This window comes from Manacus vitellinus, unplaced genomic scaffold (genome assembly GCF_001715985.3).
Source record: "Manacus vitellinus isolate BGI_N305 unplaced genomic scaffold, ASM171598v3 scaffold_0_pilon, whole genome shotgun sequence".
Lineage (NCBI taxonomy): Eukaryota > Metazoa > Chordata > Aves > Passeriformes > Pipridae > Manacus > Manacus vitellinus.
The window spans coordinates 9586692-9608701 of NW_021938789.1; the positions used below are offsets into that span (position 1 = coordinate 9586692).

The window sequence follows — 22010 nt, forward strand, 5'->3', positions numbered from 1 at the left end:
ATGAGATACCACTTGGCGCTGTCATCAATGGATTAAAATGCAGTCAAGCATTCATTGATCTAAATTCTTTATCACACCAATTAGCAACCTGGAAATAATCACTGAGTTTTCAGACTTCTGTCCAGAATCTCAGACAGGTTTCATCTTGTATTTCCCCCATTGCATACTTCCACACTGCCATGACACATCACTGGTCACCTATGTGTAAGACAACACACAGATCTCATCTTCAGTGCTTCAGATCTTAGGAGGCCTTTATAGACAGTTATTCTCAAGTGGGAATTAAGGACCTTAATTCAAGCCTAAATATTAAAGCATGTCTCAAGCTAATCCTCCAGACATTTATTACCTGCTTGGTTTATGTACCTCACCAGACGACAGGATTAAATGGAGAAGGGACACCTTGGGCTTTAAATTTCTGCTTGTGCTATAATAATAAACATTTTTCTTCCACTAATTTCTGAGACTAGGTGACAGCCTAATACCTATTTTTCCCCTCTGCTTATTTTTCCTATTCTCATTGGCCTCCCCTCTAATCTGTTATGTCTGCTGCCGCAGCTGTTCAAGGCTGTTAGGAGTGAGATGAATGACTGTGGCTGCTGCTCTTCATCCTCATCCCTCTCATCAACTGACTGTCAGAGATGCAAGCAAGGGAGACAGCATTTTACAGCAGTTTCAACAGTAATCCCAAACAATTAAAAAATTCATTTCATTTCTCACCCTTATGGACAAGGACAAAAAAAGCTTCAGGATATCCAAATCAACCACTGGTAATCAGTTTTAAATCCCAGTTAAAATTTCAGAATAGAAAATATGCAGCAGTAATGTTTCATCATTTATTATGAAGTTGTTTGATGTTACATATGTACATTCACGTTTTTTTAAACACATGAGGGGAATTTCCTGTATCATGTATTGCCACTTCTTAGATGATGTGGCGAACTATAGAGCAAGTAAGGCTACATTCCTAGATTCACACTTAAAGACAACGTGCTCTTAAAGAACAACTAAAGCAAAATAAATTATTGTATTTGTGAATTTAGTGAAACTGTGACAAGCCACCAGTGTTAGTGTTCAGTTACAGAGAGCTCAGGTAGTAGCAGAAGGAAATTACTCTATTCTGCTTTAGCATAACAAAGAATAAAGTAGAAAGAGTGCTCTCTTCATTCTCCATCATGACCATCCTTAGCTAATATTGATATAAGCCATTTCAACTCAGTTTGACATGTATCCCAAGAAGTATTGATGAGAAGCATATCAGAAACTGTTTTTCTGTTAGAATACAGTATAGCTCCAATAATCCTTTCCATTATAAGACACGATTAAATGAGAGCCAAAATGACAGACTTAGGACATTTTAAATGGTCTTCAGCTACCTCCACAAGCACATGATTAAGAAGTTTATTTTCTCAGTATTCATGTTCCTAAGTGTTGACTGACATCTAGCAGTAATTCAGATATATTTATCCCCTTGACCGGCCTCTTGTCAGCACATACCATGCATAGTCCTGATGACATAGAATGCAAGAAGTCCCAGTGAACATCAGTGACAAGTGGTGTCCCTCAGGAGTCCGTATTGGGATCAGTTATTTAATATCTTCATTAATGACACAGATGAAGGGATCGAGTGCACCCTCAGCAAGTTTGCAGATGACCATCAAGAGTGGTGCAGTTGCCACACCTGAAGGGTGGGATGCCATCCAGAGGGACCTCGACAAGTTTGAGAAATAGGCCCATGGGAATCTCATGAAGTGTAATATGACCAAGTGCAAAGTGTCGCACCTGGGCTGGGGCAACTCAAGGTATCAACACAGGCTGGGGGATGAACAGATCGAGAGCAGACCTGCTGAGAAGGAATTGGGGTTGCAGGTGGATGAGAGGCTGGACATAACCTGGCAATATGCACTTGCAGCCCAGAAAACTAATTGTATCCTGGGCTGCATCAACAGAAGTGTGGGCAGCAGGTTGAGGGAGGTGACTCTGCCTCTCCACTCTGGGGGGACACCACTTGGAGTGCTGCATCCAGGTTTAGAGTCCTTAGCACAGGAAGGACATGGACCTGTTGGAGTGAGTCCAGAGGAGGGCCATTAAGATGATTAGGGGGATGGAGCACCTTTCATACAAGAAAAGGCTGAGAGAATTTTGTTTGTTCAGCCTGGAAAGGAAAAGGTTTCAGGGTGACCTAATTATGCCCTTCCGTCACCTGAAGGGAGTCTACAAGAAAGATGGGGAGGGACTTTTTATAGGAGCATACAGTGATAGGACAAAGGGGGAATGGCTTCAAACTGAGAGTAAGTTTAGATTAGTTATTAGGAAAAAATTCTTTACTGTGAGGGTGGTGAGGCACTATAACAGGTTGCCCAGAGAAGTTGTGAATGCCACATCCCTGGAAGTGTTCAAGGCCAGGCTAGATGGAGCTCTGAGCAATCTGGTCTAGCGAAAGGCGTCCCTGGACACAGCAGAGGGGTTGGAACTAGATGACCTTTGAGGTCCCTTCCATACCAGGTCTTTCTATGTTTCTGTGATAAACTGCGTTCCAACGCCATGCTTAACCTGCACACTTACTAGGGCTGGCCCTGAAGTCTGGCCACACACCATACTATACATATACTGCCCAAACACACTTCAGATTTTTTTGAAAGACGGCACTGAATTTGCTTGTGCTTCCATGCATCCTCTGCTGGTGCAAGTGAGTAGATATGAGCGATCACATGTCAAAATCTATCCACAAGACCTTTTTCCATTAGGATAAATCACGTATGCCTATGAGGGTTGTCACATGAATAGAAGTGGTAAACATAGAAGTGGGGCAGTCTTTTGAACACCTAGTTATTTCCTTTCAGACTCCCTGGCACACCATGAAGGAATCCTGAATCAGGAAGGGAAAAAATAATTTTTATCATGTAAATCCCAGTGTTTATATGTTTAGATCACAAGCTGGTTATAAAATGTAACATGTAAAAGTGAAACAAGATCTTTTGGTTTACAGCTCAGCAAATCCCAAGTAGCTCTACTGACAGCTACCTCTGAACACATGACCAGAGCACCAGAAAGGATCAAAGACTGAACAAAGAATCATCAAGGGGGCACCGATCTCAAATGTACTCCTGCCCCCAAATCCCTCCTCCTTAAAATGAACAACTAGATTAGAATAGTGGTATTAAAAAAAACATAAAGCCACAAAAGAAAACAGTTTGAATTCCAAAGACCAAAGATAAAAATAAAGGCTATTCACTATTTTAATCAAAGAGACAGATAAATTGGGAACAAAGCAGAAAAACAGAATTAAAAAAGAATACAAAATTATAAAGAAAAAAACTGAAGTTCCTAAGACTTCAGAGTAAAAACAGTAAATTTTTGACACAAGAAATTTAAAAAACAGGAAACAGTCAAGCCTAACAGCCAACTGATGCAAATAACCTAATGAACTACACCTAAAGTACTTCTTTGTATGAGGTACAATTGCGTTTTGTGAAAAAAAATTTAATTTACAGCACAGCTTGAAATTAAAATAAGACATTTAAAAGCATAAAGGAAGGCAGCACGCTGGGCTTTCCACAATGATGAAAGAGCTTCTCTTTGTAATTTTGGTCTCCTTGTTCACTAATCCTGACACTATGAAATGAGTTTACAGATAACTATTTAAAAAAGAGAATATACTACTTAAATTAAGGGAAATATTTCTTCCTGCTACAACAAATCAAAACTTTTTTTGTCTTCTGTATAGAAGTCTTTTCTGACAGTCACAGAATTTAGACTGCTTGGATGCACCTGAATTTCCTAGTGAAAGTCAGGGTGACAATGCAGAAGTAGTTTTGCTGCAGCTGACAATCAAAGCTGCGGGACCGACATGACTGAAGTCACAGACGCTGCAGCTGCAGTCTCAGGCAGCTATGTAAGCCCCAAGGTCTTTGTTGACCTTCTGCACCTAAAAGATAACAGGTTCAGTTTTATTAGATAACAATGTAACCAATGCATATCTCATGGCCTGTTTAATTAGTTTTTATGCAGATGATTCATAATTCTTTTAGTCTTGAATTTTTAGTGAATTAGCTGTTACAGCAGAATTTTAAGTGGCCATACAAAGGTGAGGAGGATCACTGTTTCCACTAACACTAAGTCTAGATATGGAAATACTAGGGAACATAGTACACATCAGCTTGCTGTCCACAAAGTGATGCTGAGCACAATGCCAAGTAAAAATGATTTCACAATATCCAGATCTAAACTCCTAGCTTGGTGGTACTTCAATTCCTGATGTCTTACTACATACCAGCTTGAGCCAGGCAAGGCTCTGCGAGGTATTTCAACATGGGATACAAGACATTTCTTAGAAAGTACAACTTCAACAGTTCATTTCTGTTCTCATGCTTCTATTCACAAGACTACCTGCTTTAAAATTCTGTTTGGAGCAACTTCTCTTGAACACAGTATCTACTCTTGAGGTTATTGCTTATCTTTTCTGCTAGATCATATTCTTCTTTTGATTAACATATTAAATAAGACGGGAGTTTCACTTATTCGTGACAAATTCCTCATATCTCTACAAGATTTGCATTATTGCCCTCAAGAATTACTATAATTTAGCTACTGTATACTAATCAGTATCTTTTCATCGAACTGAAAACGTGTTTGACAACACTAATATCTTGAGCAGAGCCCAAGAAAAGGGGATGCAGAAGGGAATTCATTCTATCTAAGCTGAATCAGCTGCCGCTGCCATTGCTGCCCTACAGCAGATTGCAGACCTGAGAAAACAGCTGGAAGAAACTGAGAAAGGAAGGAAATATGTGGGGGGGGCTTATACTTAGTGTTTTCTTTCAGTTAAGTTCAGTCCAGGCATGCAGTTTAAGCACATGGTGTCTAGGACACACTCCAAAGCCTAACTGGAAGCTCAGCCGACAGGACCAGCCTAGCCTGAGTTCCATGGGTAGGATATGGCATTGGCATAGCATGCCAACACAAGATACCTCACTATTCCAGCTGCATAAAAAACACATTTAAAGAATACTAAAGTGATCCGAATACATCAACAATACTGTTCCATCCTTACTGAAGATGTGATGCAGTAAATCTGTTCAAGTTCAAAAGAGGTGAAAATCTCTACTAAAAACCTGTTTCTGTTATTTATCTGTGAGAAGAAAAACAGTGCTATTTATAACCATACTGAAAAGTGTTCCAGGAAAACTTATCTGTTTGAAGGGAATAAATTAGCTTGTTTTGTGCACTCTTCTTTGTAGGTACTCGCTGCTTCTATTCCCATGTGGTATAATGAATGGCATCACTTTTCCCACCAGCTGATAAAAGGAGATCTGATATTGCCATTATGTGTCTTCAATAATGATATCCAGCAATAAAACATTGATATACTTTTCTTTTTATGGAGGAAATTACTAGCCATTTTTAATATCAGTCCCTTGTTTATTTTAACATTTAATTGAAGAAAGAGGCCTTGCCTTTATTTAGCAGAGGTAGGTGCATACTTGTAACTATTTTCTGCATTAGTAAGGAAATTTAAAAAAACTCATCTACATTTTCTGTCAATATTTTAGTAAACATCACTTTCAGGTGTTCTCACTGTAAAGTTGAATACCTTCAATTTCAAAAATAGAGGTAATTAAACCTTGGAACCAAAAATAATACTATTAGCACAGAATAAATAGCTTATCAACCCAGCTGTAAAGATTATTTTGTTGTGTTTTTAAAAACTTTATGAGATAGATTAAAATTTAGTGCTAATTTTTCTGCTATGTGATATTTAAGATTTTTTTGTAAATAGTCTTTCATCCAAAGAACTGCAGAGCAATTGCCATTTAACATTTGCATGTAAAAAATCACCTCAGCAGCCAGAACTCAAAACCTGATGCAAGCCTGTTGAAAATTTAACTATTGATACAAAAATGTGAATCACCTGTTTTTAAATAAGTAGCTACTTTATTTTTTTTTTTTAACCTAGGGCACATTTGGGTTCTCCAGCTTAAAAACTATGAGCTGGAATGAAAAAGTATATTCTATTTTCTTTGCTTATCTTTATAAGTGAAAGTGGGGAAATTTAAGTCAGATATACGGAAGAAATTCTTCACTGTGAGGGTGGTGAGTCACTGCAATACGGTGACCAGAGAAGCTGTGGATGCCCCATTCCTGGAAGTGTTCAAGGACAGGCTGGATGGGGCTTTGACAACCTGGTTTAGTGGAAGGTGTCTCTGCCCACGGCAGAGGAGTTGGAACTAGATGATTTCCGAGATCCCTTCCAGCCCAGGCTATTCAATGATTCTACGAAAACAGTACAAGCAAAGAAGCTCTAGTACAGCCTGAAAGCACAATCTCTCCTATTAGCTTCCAAACCCAGAATTCAACAAATATTTCTGATGGCTGATATCAGTATTAGAAAGAACCCCCATCAGAGGATACCTGAACAGCTTTTCCTCCTGAGACACACTGAGTACAAGTTCCCAAAATTCATACTAAGCAGCAACACAGGTAAGTGCCAGAAGCATAGCATGTTTCCTAAGTACCCTCTGCTATTATTTTTACAGCACATCAAAACTTAAAGAGTCATCTCTGGTATTTTCTTTATATGCCAGCTACTTCATTGTTACATTGGTTGGTTGGTTGGTTTTTTTTAGGGATGGGGGGGAAGTATTTCAAGACCCATCCTCACAACTGCCCAACAAGATGCATTCTGAGATCACTGCCAACATAGCACGCTGCAGAGTCAACTTTTTGAAAACAGAAGACTTGAGACACTTGGAGGCATGGATATTCCGGCACACACACAGGTGTTTCAGTCGATAGGTTGTTTTAGCACCTCAAATCAAAACTAGAAGGAAAACCAATGTTCTTTGAAGTGGAATATCAGTTTCATCCTACTGAACCAAACGGTAATATGGGTGATGAGGAATACAAGTCAGAACACCCAAATTCACAAAGATAAAGTAATTGTAGTAAGAATATTAAATACACTGAATACATTAAATACATGAATAAATTAGAAAAGGAGCCTCACTTCACATTTTCTCCTGATCAGCACAGCTATACATACCGCTATTTGACATTTGGAAAAGATTGTTCTTCTCAAACTTCTTGAAAACACTTCCTTTTATTTCAACAAACTGCAATTTTAAAAACAGTTAGTTAGTTTTTATTGATGAAAAACTGATAAAACCAAACCATATTATCAAATAATATGTGAATAGACATATGATACACAAAGACAAAGGATGCTGAAATGAATTAGGGTAGCTATATAATAAAGCTACATACTTACATTATTGGACATCATGATGGTAAGCAGTGATTTATTGTGGGAATTGAAGGCCACATTAAGAGTTGTTGCTTGAACCATAATAAGAATAGCATGCAGGACTGGATAGCAGAGTTAAGGAAGCATAGTTGAAATAATTTTTCTGCACAACAGTACTGAAGAGCACCAAACCTCAAGTTTCCTCTTTTGCTTCCAAAGTTTAACAAAAAAGTTCCTATATCCATGAGAATCAGACTTACAGCAAGACAATACTTACACGTATGTAATATACCCACAGTGCTTTGTAGCATGTAATAACTAAATTTTCTTGTTGTAAAAGAACCCAATGACATTAGTCAGGAGAAACAGTGATACAATCTGAAGAAAAGAAATTTGAGCTAAAAAGATTCAGAATTAGTCTAAAGATTTCAGAGCAAACAGAGAAAAGTTCAAAAATTGTAAATTCATCACCATAACTACTGGACTATGCATCACTTGAGATATAATTTTCACCGATTCACTGTTAGGTTATTTCACACTAAGCACATTTGCATCCTGAATATGCACAAGTTTATCCCTTCATTTCCAGAAAATATGTTCAAGCTAGATGCATTTACATTCCACTAAAAACCAAAACCCCACTGTCTTCAAGACTCCGTGACCCAAAATACTCAAATACAAATTAGAAATCAAATTTTCCATGAAGTACCAATCACTGTTTTTCACTTTACTACAGGTATTTAAAAAGCTCTCTAATACTGCAGTGGTATACCATTGTGAAGGGATTTTTTTTAAAAGCTGGTAGTACTGGCAATTTTACTTTGCAAGTAAAGGAACACTGCTTTAGGAATACTATCAGTTTCTCAAATGTATTAAAATAAAATAATGCAGAGAAATTACTCTATTTTAGAAAATTGTGCAATTTATCACAGAAAAAGGATACAGACATACAGCACTGCCATGAAGAAGTGAGGAATCACACCTATGTGAGCTCTTTTTCTTTCCTTAGGTTCTGTAGCTGTCCAATAAAGGGCATCCAAAATATCTTGTCCAAATGAAGAAATCAGACGATCAGCCACCTAAACAAGAACAACTTTTTACTGCCTTTCACTACCTACTTTTCTCTCCAACACTCGAATATGCCATTGTAAGTACAGCTCAATTTAAAAAAAAGTTTCACATATTTATCACTTTTCATCTCTTATTTATTGCATTTCTGGATTTTACAGTGATACTGTTCCTTTTGTATGCTCAGCAGTTTACTCTCCCTCTCAAATTTACTATCCCTTTTCAACAGTATTTATGATAAACAATCCTGTGTTGTTATTTTAGATGCTTCCTTGAAAGACATTCAAGTGCAGTTCAAACCTCAGCCTTTGATAAAGCAATATGTATGTTGTGTCAAACTATCATAAATGTTCTTCCCCACCCCTCTGGGTTTAATAGGGGGAAAAAAAACAATGAAAAGTTAATTTCAGATGCATGGCTAAGAATATCAGCTTACAGGTACAAAAAGGATTGAAATTAGACTTGGCTCCACTGTTCCCTGTATACTGAAGTATATACTTTATGCAAATATCTGCATAAAGCAGAATTCAAAATTAAAAGGAGAGTAACACAATGAGTGATCAAGAGGTACTTGAAATTCTGCCAAAAAGGGAAAATTAGTTTGGAAAAAAACCCAATAAACACCTGAAGTGTAATCTAAAGAATATACGCCTAAGGAGGAAAAAAACCTCCTAGCAGTAATTCTAAAGATAGAAAACATATGCACAGCATTTTAACTTGTAATTTAATACCACAGCAAGAAAGGTCACAGGGAATTCCACCAGTTCTCAACACTTCATCATCCTCAAGCAGGTAAAACTGAATATCATTACAAAGAAAGAGGTTTTCTCTGTCTATACACTACAGTTCAGTAATTTTAAAACTAAGCTGCACAACAAAAACAACACTTCAAAATTTAAATTTGGTATCACAAGGCACATGTCTGGCTAGAAAAAAGAGCTATCTCTCATTGCTTACTAATTCAACCAAATAGAAACAGTTGAAATAGAGGTAGTTGAAAAACTACCTCTAGTTATTCAAGACAATATTTTCTCTTAGTGTCTTTCTGTAAGACAACAATTTTGGACACATTAAAACAACATGTAGCAACAGAGGACTAGGTGCGTAATGTACTTTCAAATGTTGAACCATATCTACTAAAAAGAAAGTAATTTCTTGGCACAACACAAATAAACCTAGACTTGGGATCATTTCCTGACTTTTTAAATTAAGAGTTCTCAAGGTAAAGATACCAAAGTGAGTGAAGTCATACTTATTCAAGAAACATTTATTAAATAAAGTTTCCTACAATATGAAAGCTGAACTAAAATAAAATTTTACAGGATGTTTCAAGTAAACTATAAAATATACTACCAAGTATCACCTATGAAATAGAATGAACAAGACCATGAGCTGATGAAATCATAAATCTGATCAGTTCAAGAGATATTTACAGTGGCATTGTTTTCGGCTTTTAGATTTTGTAAATTAGTGTGATCTTTATGATTTGGTTCCTGCTCATTGTGATGACCCATTGAATAATTACACCTGGTGTAATAACACTAACTACAGAATGCTGAGTTTGGTAATTTTTTTGTCCACAATATTGTGAGGGTTTTAATAGATAAAATGGTGGCTTTTGTTTCACTGCTATTTAAACAGTCCTTGTTTCTTAGCTGAAAGGATAGAAAATATTAAAACCCACCACAATATATTGTTGCTTGCTTTTCCAAATATGACTTACCTAAACCCTATATGCCGGCTCCAGGCTCCAGCAGAATTCCATGGTGAGTGCTGTCACCATCATAACGCACACTGGGGCTTCACAAGGAGCAGGAGCCGGTGGGTCTGAATCTAAAAAAGAAAAGTGTCATTTAAGCCAAATGTGCTGAATGCTCCCCTCAGGCTGTCTGTTGGGAGCATTCAGCACATAATTTGAAGATTTTGCATTCCTCATATCTGTCCAGGACAATATTCCCTGAACTTGCCAACAGCCGAAAACATTAGGACATTGTAAACATCTCTGTTGCTCAGTGATTTCACTAAATTAAAAAGATCTTCCTATTCTGAAAACTTGTGAAAAAATGTAAAGCATATTCCTTAAAAAAAGTACATTAGCAGTTCCTTAAAAAGCATTGCTTGCATCAATGGCAAAGACTTTTAATAAAAATCACCAAAACAGTCTAAGCAAGCCAATATTCAAACTGTTGAAAGCTAACTATCAACTAAGTCTTTCAGCAGGATCCCATGAACATTTTCTGCCAATACTGCTGCAAGCTGCCATAGTAAAAAAGCCCCTTAAAAACATGCTCTCTGCTTGGCATGTTTGGTTTCATGAGACACTATGGTAGTTAAACACTGTTTCCAGCTTCAAAGTCTAATATAATTTTTCTAATAACCATGAGTGGTAATAGATTTTTCTCTTTCCTAAAAGAAACACTCAGGTAGCACTTTTCTTAGTTGAGATACATGCTTTTGATTCTGCTACATATAGAAAAATAATTCAACTCTTCATTCAAAATGGAATGGCACGTGGCTTCCAATTCACAGCAAACAGTGTAGTATCGCTTCAAATGATTTGGTAAGATGAGAAAGTATAGCACTACTTGAAGTAGTCTTGAAATAAAGAGAAATTACTATTTTGAGCACATGGATTCATTTAGTAAGTGATAATCTCTCATCAATTATGGAACTATATATGGATAAGTATTACCCCACACAACTAAAATCCATATAGTAACTCAGTGCTAATTTAATATTTGTACATATTTTTCAGCAAATCTAAAATCAAAGGAAAATAAAAACCTATGAATAAACAACTGAGGTGGCTTGTATGATATTTATTTCACTTATGATAACAAAGTGTTTTATTTATGCAATATTTTCGTATTTTATGAAGAAAGAACAAGTGTCTTTAGACAACATATTGAGATTTAGCAGAGTGTAACCCTATTTTAACAGTCTTCAAACAAAGGTACAACAGATGTTCAAACAAGGATTAATGTCATTCAGAGATCCCAGAATCCTAGCAGAGTAACTTTTGTGTACAAAGCCTTGAGTGAGTCCTTTTTAAGAGGTTGTATTCCTACTATGTTCTATATTTGCAGGATGGAGATAAGATTGTAGCTATGAGAACATTATTTACTTTGTGAATCATTGATCATAAAAGTGCAATTAAAAATCTCATGCTTTACATTAATAATTAAACAGAAACTATTTTTTCACCAGAATTTCTCTTTATCTTGCCTCCTGAAAGAGAATTTCCTTTTCTTGTGTCACTACATTCATTCAACTTATTGCTTATGTACTCAGGCTTAAGTCTGCTAGCCAGGACTCAGACAGGTTAAGTAGTAACATGTGTCCTTGCATACAATGAAAGCTGTATTTCCATAGTGATGGATAAAAAAACAAATTCCATGTTTTCTACTATCTTTCTTCTCTGCTCTCTCTCTCGGGATCTTATCACTATTTCAAATCAACAGCTTCTACTTTGCTCAGTGAGCTCAAAACCTCATTCACTATCTTGCATTTCCTAAGACACATCTTTCATTTCCATTTCTCAAGTTTCATGCTGTGGAATTGATTAACAAGCTCCAGAAAGTAGGCAATTGGAAACAGATTCTAAAAACTTATTTTTCACAAACCTGCCTGTTTCACTGCATCTAGGCTTATTATCATGGGTATGTGCACATTTGTGAGAATACCAGATACGCCACATTCTAAGGACCAACACCGTAACACAACATTTTAGATAGTCTGAAAAAGGCATGCTTCATATTCTGATACCAACATTCTTACCTCAAGCATGTTATAGATGATGTAGAGCTTTATGACAGACTGTCCCCTTATCAGATGATACATCATAGAGTAGTCAACATAGTGCATCATGAAGTAGCAGATGACCAATATAACTCCTTTGAGAATGTCACATACCTGAGCAGGTTGTAGCAAACGTCTATCACTGAAATACAAAGGGCAAAAAGTTCCACTAAATGTCATGTACCCACAAAATACAAGTGTTACCAAGTCAACAGGAATTTACAGAAGCCATTAATCAAGGATATATTTCAATGTGGTTTATTACCGCCCCTTCCTCTGACCCTCACTTCAACTCCATGATCATGATACACATTTATAGATCACACTCATGAACAGGATCACATCCTCTTATCTGCCACAACCCTTTAGTTAAAACAGTGTATTTATTAAGAGCTCCCGGTTATTAAGAACCTTCTGCATGCATGCCCTTTGGTTTCTAATTTACCTTCCCTCTTCCAGCCAATCATATTTATGATTTTGACTTCCTCAGTTACAGAAGCTGTATTTGCTATGACCAAAAAGAAATGAAGTTGTCATCTTCAATTTCAGTCTAATGAACCAGATGCTGAGGAATAGGTTGTAAACATAATTCTGTATCTTCAAGCTCTAAGCTCTGCAGCAGTAAATGCAAACAATTTGACATCAGAGCTTGAGGTTGGTCATGAACCAATGCAGTTTTCTATCCACAGTCCCACGAGTAACCCAGGAGACTAAAGGAATCATTACACAATTTCTTCCTCTAAACTAGAATTAGAGGAAGAAAATAGCTTTACCTCAATTGCCCCAACAGTAGCCATACACATAATGAAATTGCAAGGCAGTATTTACTTGTCTATTTACTTAGTTTAGTATGAACAGGATGCAAAGCAGTTAAAAAGCCTTCAAATGAAATCAAAAGGTTGACAATTAAATATAAAAAAATGGAGGAAATAATTTCTATTATATATATTCTTTATATACCCTGAAAGGCTTTTACAGAAGTTAATGTTTCATAAAAGTTGGAACCAATTAGCAGAATGCAAGTTACGAATTTTCAATTTCTGTATTCTTAAATCAGTAGGTTATCCAGAAATTAGACAGTGTTCTCATAAACTCATAAGATGTTTAGAAAAAAAAAAGTAAGAATTTACACTATTTATAAAAAAACCCCATCCAAACAGTTACTTATGACTTCTGGGAGTCAAGACATTCTACAGACCTTGGGGACAAGACAAAAATCCCTGCAACTTCACTCTTTTTATTTAAATATATTATCAGAGCTGGAGTGTTATACTTAGTGTTTCTTTGTTGTCTTCCATTCAAAGAAAAATGCCCTGAAGACATTTTTGCATTACATTGCTATAATATTATTATATGGGCAAACAGACCATGCGTTTGCTAGGAGTATGAGCAAGAAAGTTTCCAGAACTCTCAGATTTACAGTATTAGACTCTGAACAAGGAGCAACTGCTCCTTTCACTTTTTACTGCATAAACTGTATTAAAATGCATTATATTCTGAATAATAGAATTCAACCTGGTCCAGCGTACGAGAACTGCTTAGAGTGGCTTTTTCTCTGTAAGAGACACTTTCCTGCTTTCAGAAGTCATCCAGTAACAATATCCACACCATTTATTTCAGACAAAGTCCTTGAGAAAAAGCCTCAGTGAACCTTCTTCCTTTCCCCACCCTCCAAACTGAGTTTTAACTGAAAATACTAATTAAAAAACTTACAGAAAACTGAAAGTGTATGTTTTGCCCACTGCTTGAAAACCTATGACTATGTCTTTGCATGACACACCTCCCCCCAAAAATGCACCCCAACCTGCAAAATCACATTTTGAAAATTTACTGCCTTATTTAACTACATCTGACTTAAATGGTTATACTTATTAAAATATAATAGCATATATTGAAATGCGTATGACATTTAAGCAAGCTCATGATTATGATTACCATTCATATGCTGAGTAACACAGCATGTTCCTTTTTCTCCAACCTACTTTCATTTTGAAAGTGTACTCAGTCATTTCAGTACAAGTCTACAGACAACACTCAAACTCTGCAACACAGACTGGGATAAAGTGGTAAAGGGTACTCCTACTCCACCACAGTAATGCCAGGTGTTAGCACGTGAAAAAGAGAATCAGAATTTGTTATTTAGAAAATTAGCATCCTCATACTTCCCAGTCAACAATTTCTTTATCACTAGAGAAGCAGTGAGCAGTACCTGGTAGAGTACACCTGACTAGCAAAAGAGACACTCACTTCAAAAGCCTATATTTTAAAAGTTTGGCAAGGTACCAATTTCAGTGATAGGACGGTGTCTTACTGAAATGCAGTAAGGAGAATCTGTTTATGAATCTTCTGAAGCAGTCAGAAAGATTCTCACAGGAAAATGCTTTGATGTCCACAAATCAATACAGACTGAAAATATCATGTCAAAGGTTTTCTGGCTTACAAGTAACATCAAAGATGCTCAACCAACACTACAGTCACGAGTCACAGATGTTCTGTACTCTATCACTCTTCTGCTTGTGTCGATTTTCATCTGTATGACTACACTCACTCAAGTGAAACCAATTCAGGAGAAGCCAATGTAAATGCAGACAGTAACCATCACAGGGGAATACAAACTCTGAAAATAGACTACATACAATCAAGAGCACAGCTGCTCTTCTAAAGGTGGTCTCAACTCTGCAGGCTAACACTGTATGAAGTTCCATACAAACTTGCACACAGCATCATCTACACTGGAAAGATTCGATTCAAAGGCTGCCCTAAAGAGGCAGTTCCACTACTCTTGATTGCTGATGCCTTACAGTAATTAAACTTGTAGAACAGATTACATTCAAATAACATTTTTAGAGAATTTTAGAATCATTTAGGTTGGAAAAGACCTTTCAGTTAATCAAGTCCAACTATTAACTGCCAAGTCCACCACTAAATCATGGTCAACACATCTTTTAAATACCTCTAGAGACTGTGATTTCACCACTTCCCTGAGCAGCCTGTTCCAATGCTTGACAACTCTTTCGGTGAAGAAATTTTTCCTAATATCTGATCTACATGACCTCTGGCACAACTTGCAGTCTTCTTGTCCTAACTCTCAGAGTGACTTGGACTTAACTTCTCAGTAGTGTGTATGTCTAGGAAAAAAAACTGCAGTAAACAATTTTTTTTCTGACATTTTAATTAAAAATACAATCTGTTAATGTTCTATTCAAAGTCGTACACAACTTCTTGTGCTTCTCATCCACACGGTCCAACATTAATGCTGTGACAATTTCTTCAAAACACAGTAGTCCTGGTATTGGCTGGGACAGAGTGCCTTTTCTTCTTAGTAGCTGGTACAGTGCTGTGTTTTTTGGATTTAGTATGAGAATAATGTTGATAACCCACTGATCTTTTGGTTGTTGCTAAGAAGTGTTTACCCTGAGTCCAGGACTCCTCAGGGTCTCATGCTCTGCTAGTGAGGAGCTGTACAGAAAGCTGGGATGGAAGCACAGCGAGAACAGGATGTCCCAAACTGGCCAAAGGGATATTCCATACCACAGAGCATCATAGCCAGGATATAAACTGAGTGAGTTACCAGAAGGGGACCCACTGCTGTTCAGGGACTGGTTGGTACCAGTCAGAGACTGATGGGCAACTGTGTTGCGTATCACCTGTTTCTTTTAGGTTCTGTTGCTCTCTCTCTCTCTTCTTATCATTACAATTATTATTACCAGCATAATAATTAGTATTATTATGAGCATATTTTGTTTCAATTATTAAATTGTTCTTATCTCAACCCACGAGGTTTACCTTTTCTTTCCAATTCTCCTCCCCCCGGGTGGGGGATGGAGTGAGTGAGTGGCTGTGTGTTACTTAGTTGCCAGCTGGGATTAAACCACAAGATCTCAGTCACAAAAATATCCTCACTGTTTCAAACTTCCTCTGTTTGATGACAGAAGAGCTGTCAGCATCTCTACCCCCTAGTCAGCACAAGGGATTACTGCAAAGGCTGACTACAGAAAACTGCCTTCTAGAAAGTGAGAAGAGTAAGAAGATTCTAGCATTTAAAATATATTTCAGTGTTCTTTCGTTGCACACTAAGAAAGACCCCTTCATATTGACTAGACAAGTAATCTATGGTGTACAACTAACATGCTTCTGACTGAGATTAACTATGTCTACTGTATAAGTCCACAGAAGCATTTTTATTGTAGCAGAATCCTTTTGCACTCTGGTTAATAACATTTACAAAAGGATTTCAAGGTGTGGTTCTGAATATAATATGGAATAGGGATAATTATTTCCTACAAAGACAAGAAAATCAAATAAATTAATAAAGTCTAATAATTTGTCACCTTTCAGCAAATATACAGAACTGACTGCAAAGCCTGCAGTTATGAAATGATATAGTCAGTGTTCAGTGAGAACTGAATGTTGCAGTTTTCCTATATGATCAGGTTCACATTGGTCCAATCTATATTTGTTACAAGTCATTCCTATCCTTTGCATTAATCTATTTAATACACATAAACACACACAGGCTGATATGATTTTATGCCTGTCATAACGTCCTAGCCCACCCATTTCACACGCTATATTTTCTGCATTAATTTTTTTCAATATGTTTCTATTTATTGTCTTTAGTAACTACTCAGTACCAACACTGAAAAGTACTTTCAGAACATCTTAAGCACTAATTAATCAGACTTCATGATTAATATAACACACAAATTCATACTGCTGCAGTCATCCACACCATGAGTACTACAGAATCTCAAAGAAACAAAGATAAAAGCTGCTAGTGGCAGCTACACAAAGGCCAAAAAACAAACAAGAAAAATACAGCATAGTGCTGATAATTTTAATATCTCACCTGAAAGTAGGAACCCAAGTTGTAAGAATTAGCCATTACTGAGCTACTGTGATAACTCAGAGCAGGATACTGTACAACCTTATAAGTCATGCTCTCTGAGATGCTCTTAACAGAATTTTACAAGTGGTTTCATTATGCTAAGTCTCAGGTTTCCACATTAACTGTACAGCATAGACTATCAACAAATCAAATTTTAAAACTTCCTCAAACAGCAAAGTACCTTAATACTAAAGAGTAAGGCTTATCCATTCTATTGCCCACTACATAAAATCTTATATTGCTACACTATTGCTATCACTGAATACCCCAAACTTTTAAACATGAGATGATCTTTCAATCTGCTGAATTCAGAGTGAAAATCCAAGCATTTCTCTACAGATAAACTCTCTTGCACTGTAATGTTAACTAGCACTACAGAAGAAAAACCACACAGAGACTTCAACTTTCTACGGCATGTACTTCACAAGATGTGGAAACTCCTCAGCCTTTGGGTAAGTTTATCATTACATCTACTAATTGACAGAAAATCTCCTACAAAACAAAGCCTTACATCTCAAAATCATACAAACACAGAAATGCATGCTTAAGGGCATATACAAGCTTATTATTCATTTTAACATAAGAAAGTTATGTGCAAGCCATACTACTATGCCTCCCCATTCCACCACAGCATGTTTCTGTTTCAGCCCAGTCATTTAACAAAAGGAGAAGTGTGCCAAGCTGAGCGCTTATCATACAGTGTTTAAAGCAGTTAAAAGTCAAATTATGGCAAAATTTATACAATGCACTGACTGACATCAACCAAGAACTAGAAATTTAGAAAAATCGGTCTGTTACAGAAAAAATTTACTTTTTACAATATACTAAAAATCAAGGTTTAATACTCATACTTCAAACTTTCCAGTTTATGGTTTGTTCACCTTGAGACACATTTAGAAAGTGTGAATCCATGTCTTTCCCCTGTTCTGAAAACCACCGGATCTATGCATGTCCCCCCACTTTATAAAGCTAAAAGCAAGCAACTTTCCTTATAACTAGTTAGGAAGCATTACTTTGCTACTCTATAAAATTAATTAAAATGCTATCACATTAGAATGCTACCAAATATCCTAGCTACCCACAAATTTCTTTTACAAATTTTAGGAACAACAACACCACCAAAAAACCTACTTTTTTTCATGATTTGTGATACTTGTGAAAAATCCACTTTTTTACAAATACAGCCAAACTCATATCAAGACCTACATAAAACAGTTACCCAGAGAAGAAAAATCTGGTATGGAAAACAAGTGGTCCTTGTAAGCAAACTCACTAGATAAAGTGAAAGTTTAAGGAACTAGTTACCTGTCTGTAATTTTCAAGGTCTATCTATTTAGTATCATACACAAAATGCCATGATCTTCATCTTACATAGTAATAAGAGTTTTGTCTCCATCTACTGGTTGAGAACCATTAAGTTCAATCATCCACATGGTCTATGACTACACAGATGGTAATATCACTGGATCTGTAACGTTTGCTACGGAACAGCATGATGGATTTCACAGTACTTTACTAAAGAAGCAAAATGGCTCAAGGCTTTCAGTGTATTGTTATCTACCCCATCAAGCCGTTTTTTGTTCCAACAGCTGTACAACTGAAGTTACTTAGCATTCAGCAGAGCATTATTAGGAAAAAAATCACAGTTTACCAATATTTATCTTTAATATGTTAAAAATCACAAGTAGCTAGTGCACAAGTTTAAGTGAGTGATTTCTGAAAAAAACAAGACTGTGTGTTAAGTATTTTAACAGGCCTTGTTTGTTGAATTTAAAGTTGTTAAACCATGTGGAACATGAAATGCACCCTGGACAAAGAGAAATTTGTTCTTGCTGTATAAAAAACCCTCCTCCCTACAGTTGTTTCTCGTACGCTTTTCAGTAACTGTCACCGCACAATGAACAATGTTTTCACTATATTGTGCAATCTGCAGACAAGTACACTTGTCCGAGCTCTTAGTTACTTTAGCATCCAACCCATACGCACTCTGAATATATTGTTATAAACTTAACTATGCACAGACTGTCATATGATGTCATACGACTTCTTAATTTTCGTCTTTCAGGCTTCCTGGTGCTCCTCAATTCTTTACTAGTCTGATTATACATGGTTTTCCAGTCACCTTAGGGTTGTTTGCATTTTGGTTGTTGTGTTGTTTTTTTTTTAAACCAACAGGTATTCGAGACATTTTTCTTGTTTAACTGAACAGTTAATTGCATTTTAAATGGTTCTTTTCTTTTAGTCTGCTTAGTCTCATCCAAATAATTCAGATTACTCTCCTTTGAAGTTAACACAGACAAAATTTCCAATACTGATGTCATAGATACAGTAATTTAAGATATGAATACGGTAACAGTGTAATAATGCTTTAGATCGATATTTTCATATTAATAAAAAATAGACATATACATTTATAAACTTATTATAAGAGTAATGTTTCTATAAATGTTGTTTTATTTCACAGAAAAAACCCTTTTCATTTACACAGGTTTATTGTTCCGCTAATAATGCACTGAAGAAGTCTTTTAGCACTGAGGTTACAAGTTTGAGCATGTATTTTACAGAAAACCTTTTCTAATTATATTATTTGCAGGATTTTTTTTTCCTGTAGTCTTTATCAATCTCTCAATTCTCCAATGTATCCTTCATTAATCAACCGTGGTGTCATAAATTTCTAATCTTACATGAAGCACTAACAAAAATGATTAGATTAACACATAACAGGATATTTTCCTGTTAGCATAACTAAAGATGTCAGGGAAAACAAAAAATACAAGCAAGTTTGTCTGAGGGGTATACCTGCCCACATAACTACACACTAAAACTTTTTAAAATGTCCAAAGTGATCCATTGGAAATATTCTACAATTATGCTCATTTGGCTTCAGGAAGAAAAGCTATTTTGATCAAATCTAATATCCAGTTTGAGGCTTTAAAAAGACATACATCTTATAGTACCCAGGACTTCACTGTTGTAAAATTGTGATAATAAAAATATGTCCCAAATGAAGAATTCCAAGGTACTGAGAACTCAGTTTGCCAAGATTAGATGGCATTGCATTTCTTAAACAATAAAAAGCCTCTACATGCACACAACACAGCACGAGACCATGCTAAGAATGAAACAAAACCAACCTTGCTGTTAGGCCCCGATGAGAGCTGTCTCAAAATAAATTAAAAAAAAAAAAAAAACAAAAACGAGATTTCAAATAAGTGACAACTAGAATAAGCTTTCATTAGGCTTTTATTTTTTTAACAACAGAATCAACTATAACTGAAGTCAGTAAACAAACTGCTCAAGTGCTGTATTTTATTATGCACAGAATCGTCTTCAAGTCTGATACTACGACACCTGGCAATGAACTCTCAGGACTCCCCAGAATTTAGGTTAAGCATTTCAAAAAAATACCTGCTTGAAGTACACACAAAAATAAAGCTATGAACCTGATTGAAGCAGTACTTAGAACAAACATCAAAAACCTTAAGGCACTATAAACTAAAGTACAGCAGGGGCTATAGTTTTTCCAGCATATCCTATTTTAAAATGGGCCAAACTGGTCCATGGGCACTTTAAGCAAAAATGTTTTAAATCTAACATCACAACTTCCATAGTGATGCAAGTTACATATGAAAATATACCTACTACAAACAGCACTGAATCAATTTTGTGTGTTGGTTATTAAAACTAAGTGTTGCTTTCTCCTTTGAAGTACATTGGTTAATTTAGCTATTTGTAACCAGCCTTTTTACTGATTACATGTAGATGTGTGAATTTGGCTGACAGCACAGAAGGAAAAAGAAAATCAGGATTTACTCACCAAGGAGGAATCCCTGTGACACCACATTCCATCCTATAAAGGAAGTGAAAGTGCTCTTCCCTTCGGTCTGATTTACAAGAAAGAAAGAAAGAGAAGGTTGTAATGTTGCTACACTATGCACTGCTATGGAGAGGAGAAAGGACTACTTGGTCTGAGAGTACACTACTGAAAATAATGAATGCACCTTCCTTTTTTGATTGGTAGAAAGCTACACATTTTGATGGGCAGGTGCATTACTTTCTCAATGAACTTAAGGTGACCATTATAGTCCTTCACAAAAAAAAAAAAATTAGGCTTGGGAATAAGTGTGCAACAGAGGTTCAAATCTATTTAATAATCTGACAATATGAACAAAGAAATAATGTCCTAATAAGAATGCCAGTGTGTTTTATTTTTTTTCTGAGATGCTTTCTTTCTTGAAATAATGCTGTTCTATTTATTTCCTACTGAAAAATGTAAATCTGTGAATTCTTAGGAGGGCAATGGGAATTTTAAGAGTTACATAGAATACAGCTGAAGTTAATGATGCTATTGCTGACAGGACCTAAATTAATTTATTTCAGAGAGCAGAGTAAAAGCAAAATGCAGAACATGTATTTATAAACTATATATACTTCCATGTGGAAGAACTGTGAAGGCCTTGTCATTCAATCTTCACATATAAAAAAATCTTCTACTGTACTTTCTTGAGAAAACTAGAATTTGGAGGAGAAAAAAGTCTCACTTTCCCTATCAAGTCCTCACTTGCTTTGTGGAGATGATATAAAATGCCTTCAGGGATAATTAAATTGGGAGTCCCATCAGAGTTTCACTAATACACAATTTTAGCTTTCATATCATGGGGTTTTACAAATAATATAGAAGAGCTTTTCCATATTCCCATATGACCTTTTATTGATGTGCAACATATTTTCAACAAAAACTAGTTAGCTTATGAAAGTTTCAAAACAAGCAGCAATATTATTCTACCCAGAATCTCTGGGTCTGAGGTATTAATAAAAAAAGCATCTGCATTTAAAAGGAAACTGTACCTTTCAGCCACAAACAGAGTTATTTTTAGGAACCTGTCACCAAGGACTGTAATTAGAAAGACAATTCCACCAGGTCCACTTCTCTCTCTACCTTAGATTGGTTGTTAAAGCTAAGTATGTGTTTTTATGTTGTCAAAGAATATATTAATAAAATGAGAGTAGTTT

At 36.1% G+C, this 22010-nt stretch overlaps 1 protein-coding gene across 6 annotated transcripts in view; it reads right to left on the minus strand.

Annotated features, from left to right (window-relative positions):
- TAPT1 (transmembrane anterior posterior transformation 1) overlaps window positions 1–22010 on the minus strand; it is a 50081-nt gene that overhangs the window by 16011 nt on the left and 12060 nt on the right. For 3 of the 6 annotated variants that reach the window (XM_029960440.1, XM_018067650.1, XM_018067661.1), the window contains 5 exons: window positions 20132–20155; window positions 12089–12251; window positions 8187–8322; window positions 7268–7365; window positions 7043–7112 (listed from right to left, as the gene is read on the minus strand). In XM_029960440.1, the coding sequence (XP_029816300.1) occupies window positions 7043–7112; window positions 7268–7365; window positions 8187–8322; window positions 12089–12251; window positions 20132–20155 (491 nt within the window). Of the gene's footprint in view, window positions 1–7042; window positions 7113–7267; window positions 7366–8186; window positions 8323–12088; window positions 12252–20131; window positions 20156–20814; window positions 20882–22010 lie in introns of all 6 variants that reach the window. The other 3 variants (XM_018067669.1, XM_018067676.1, XM_018067655.1) reach the window with 3 other exon arrangements.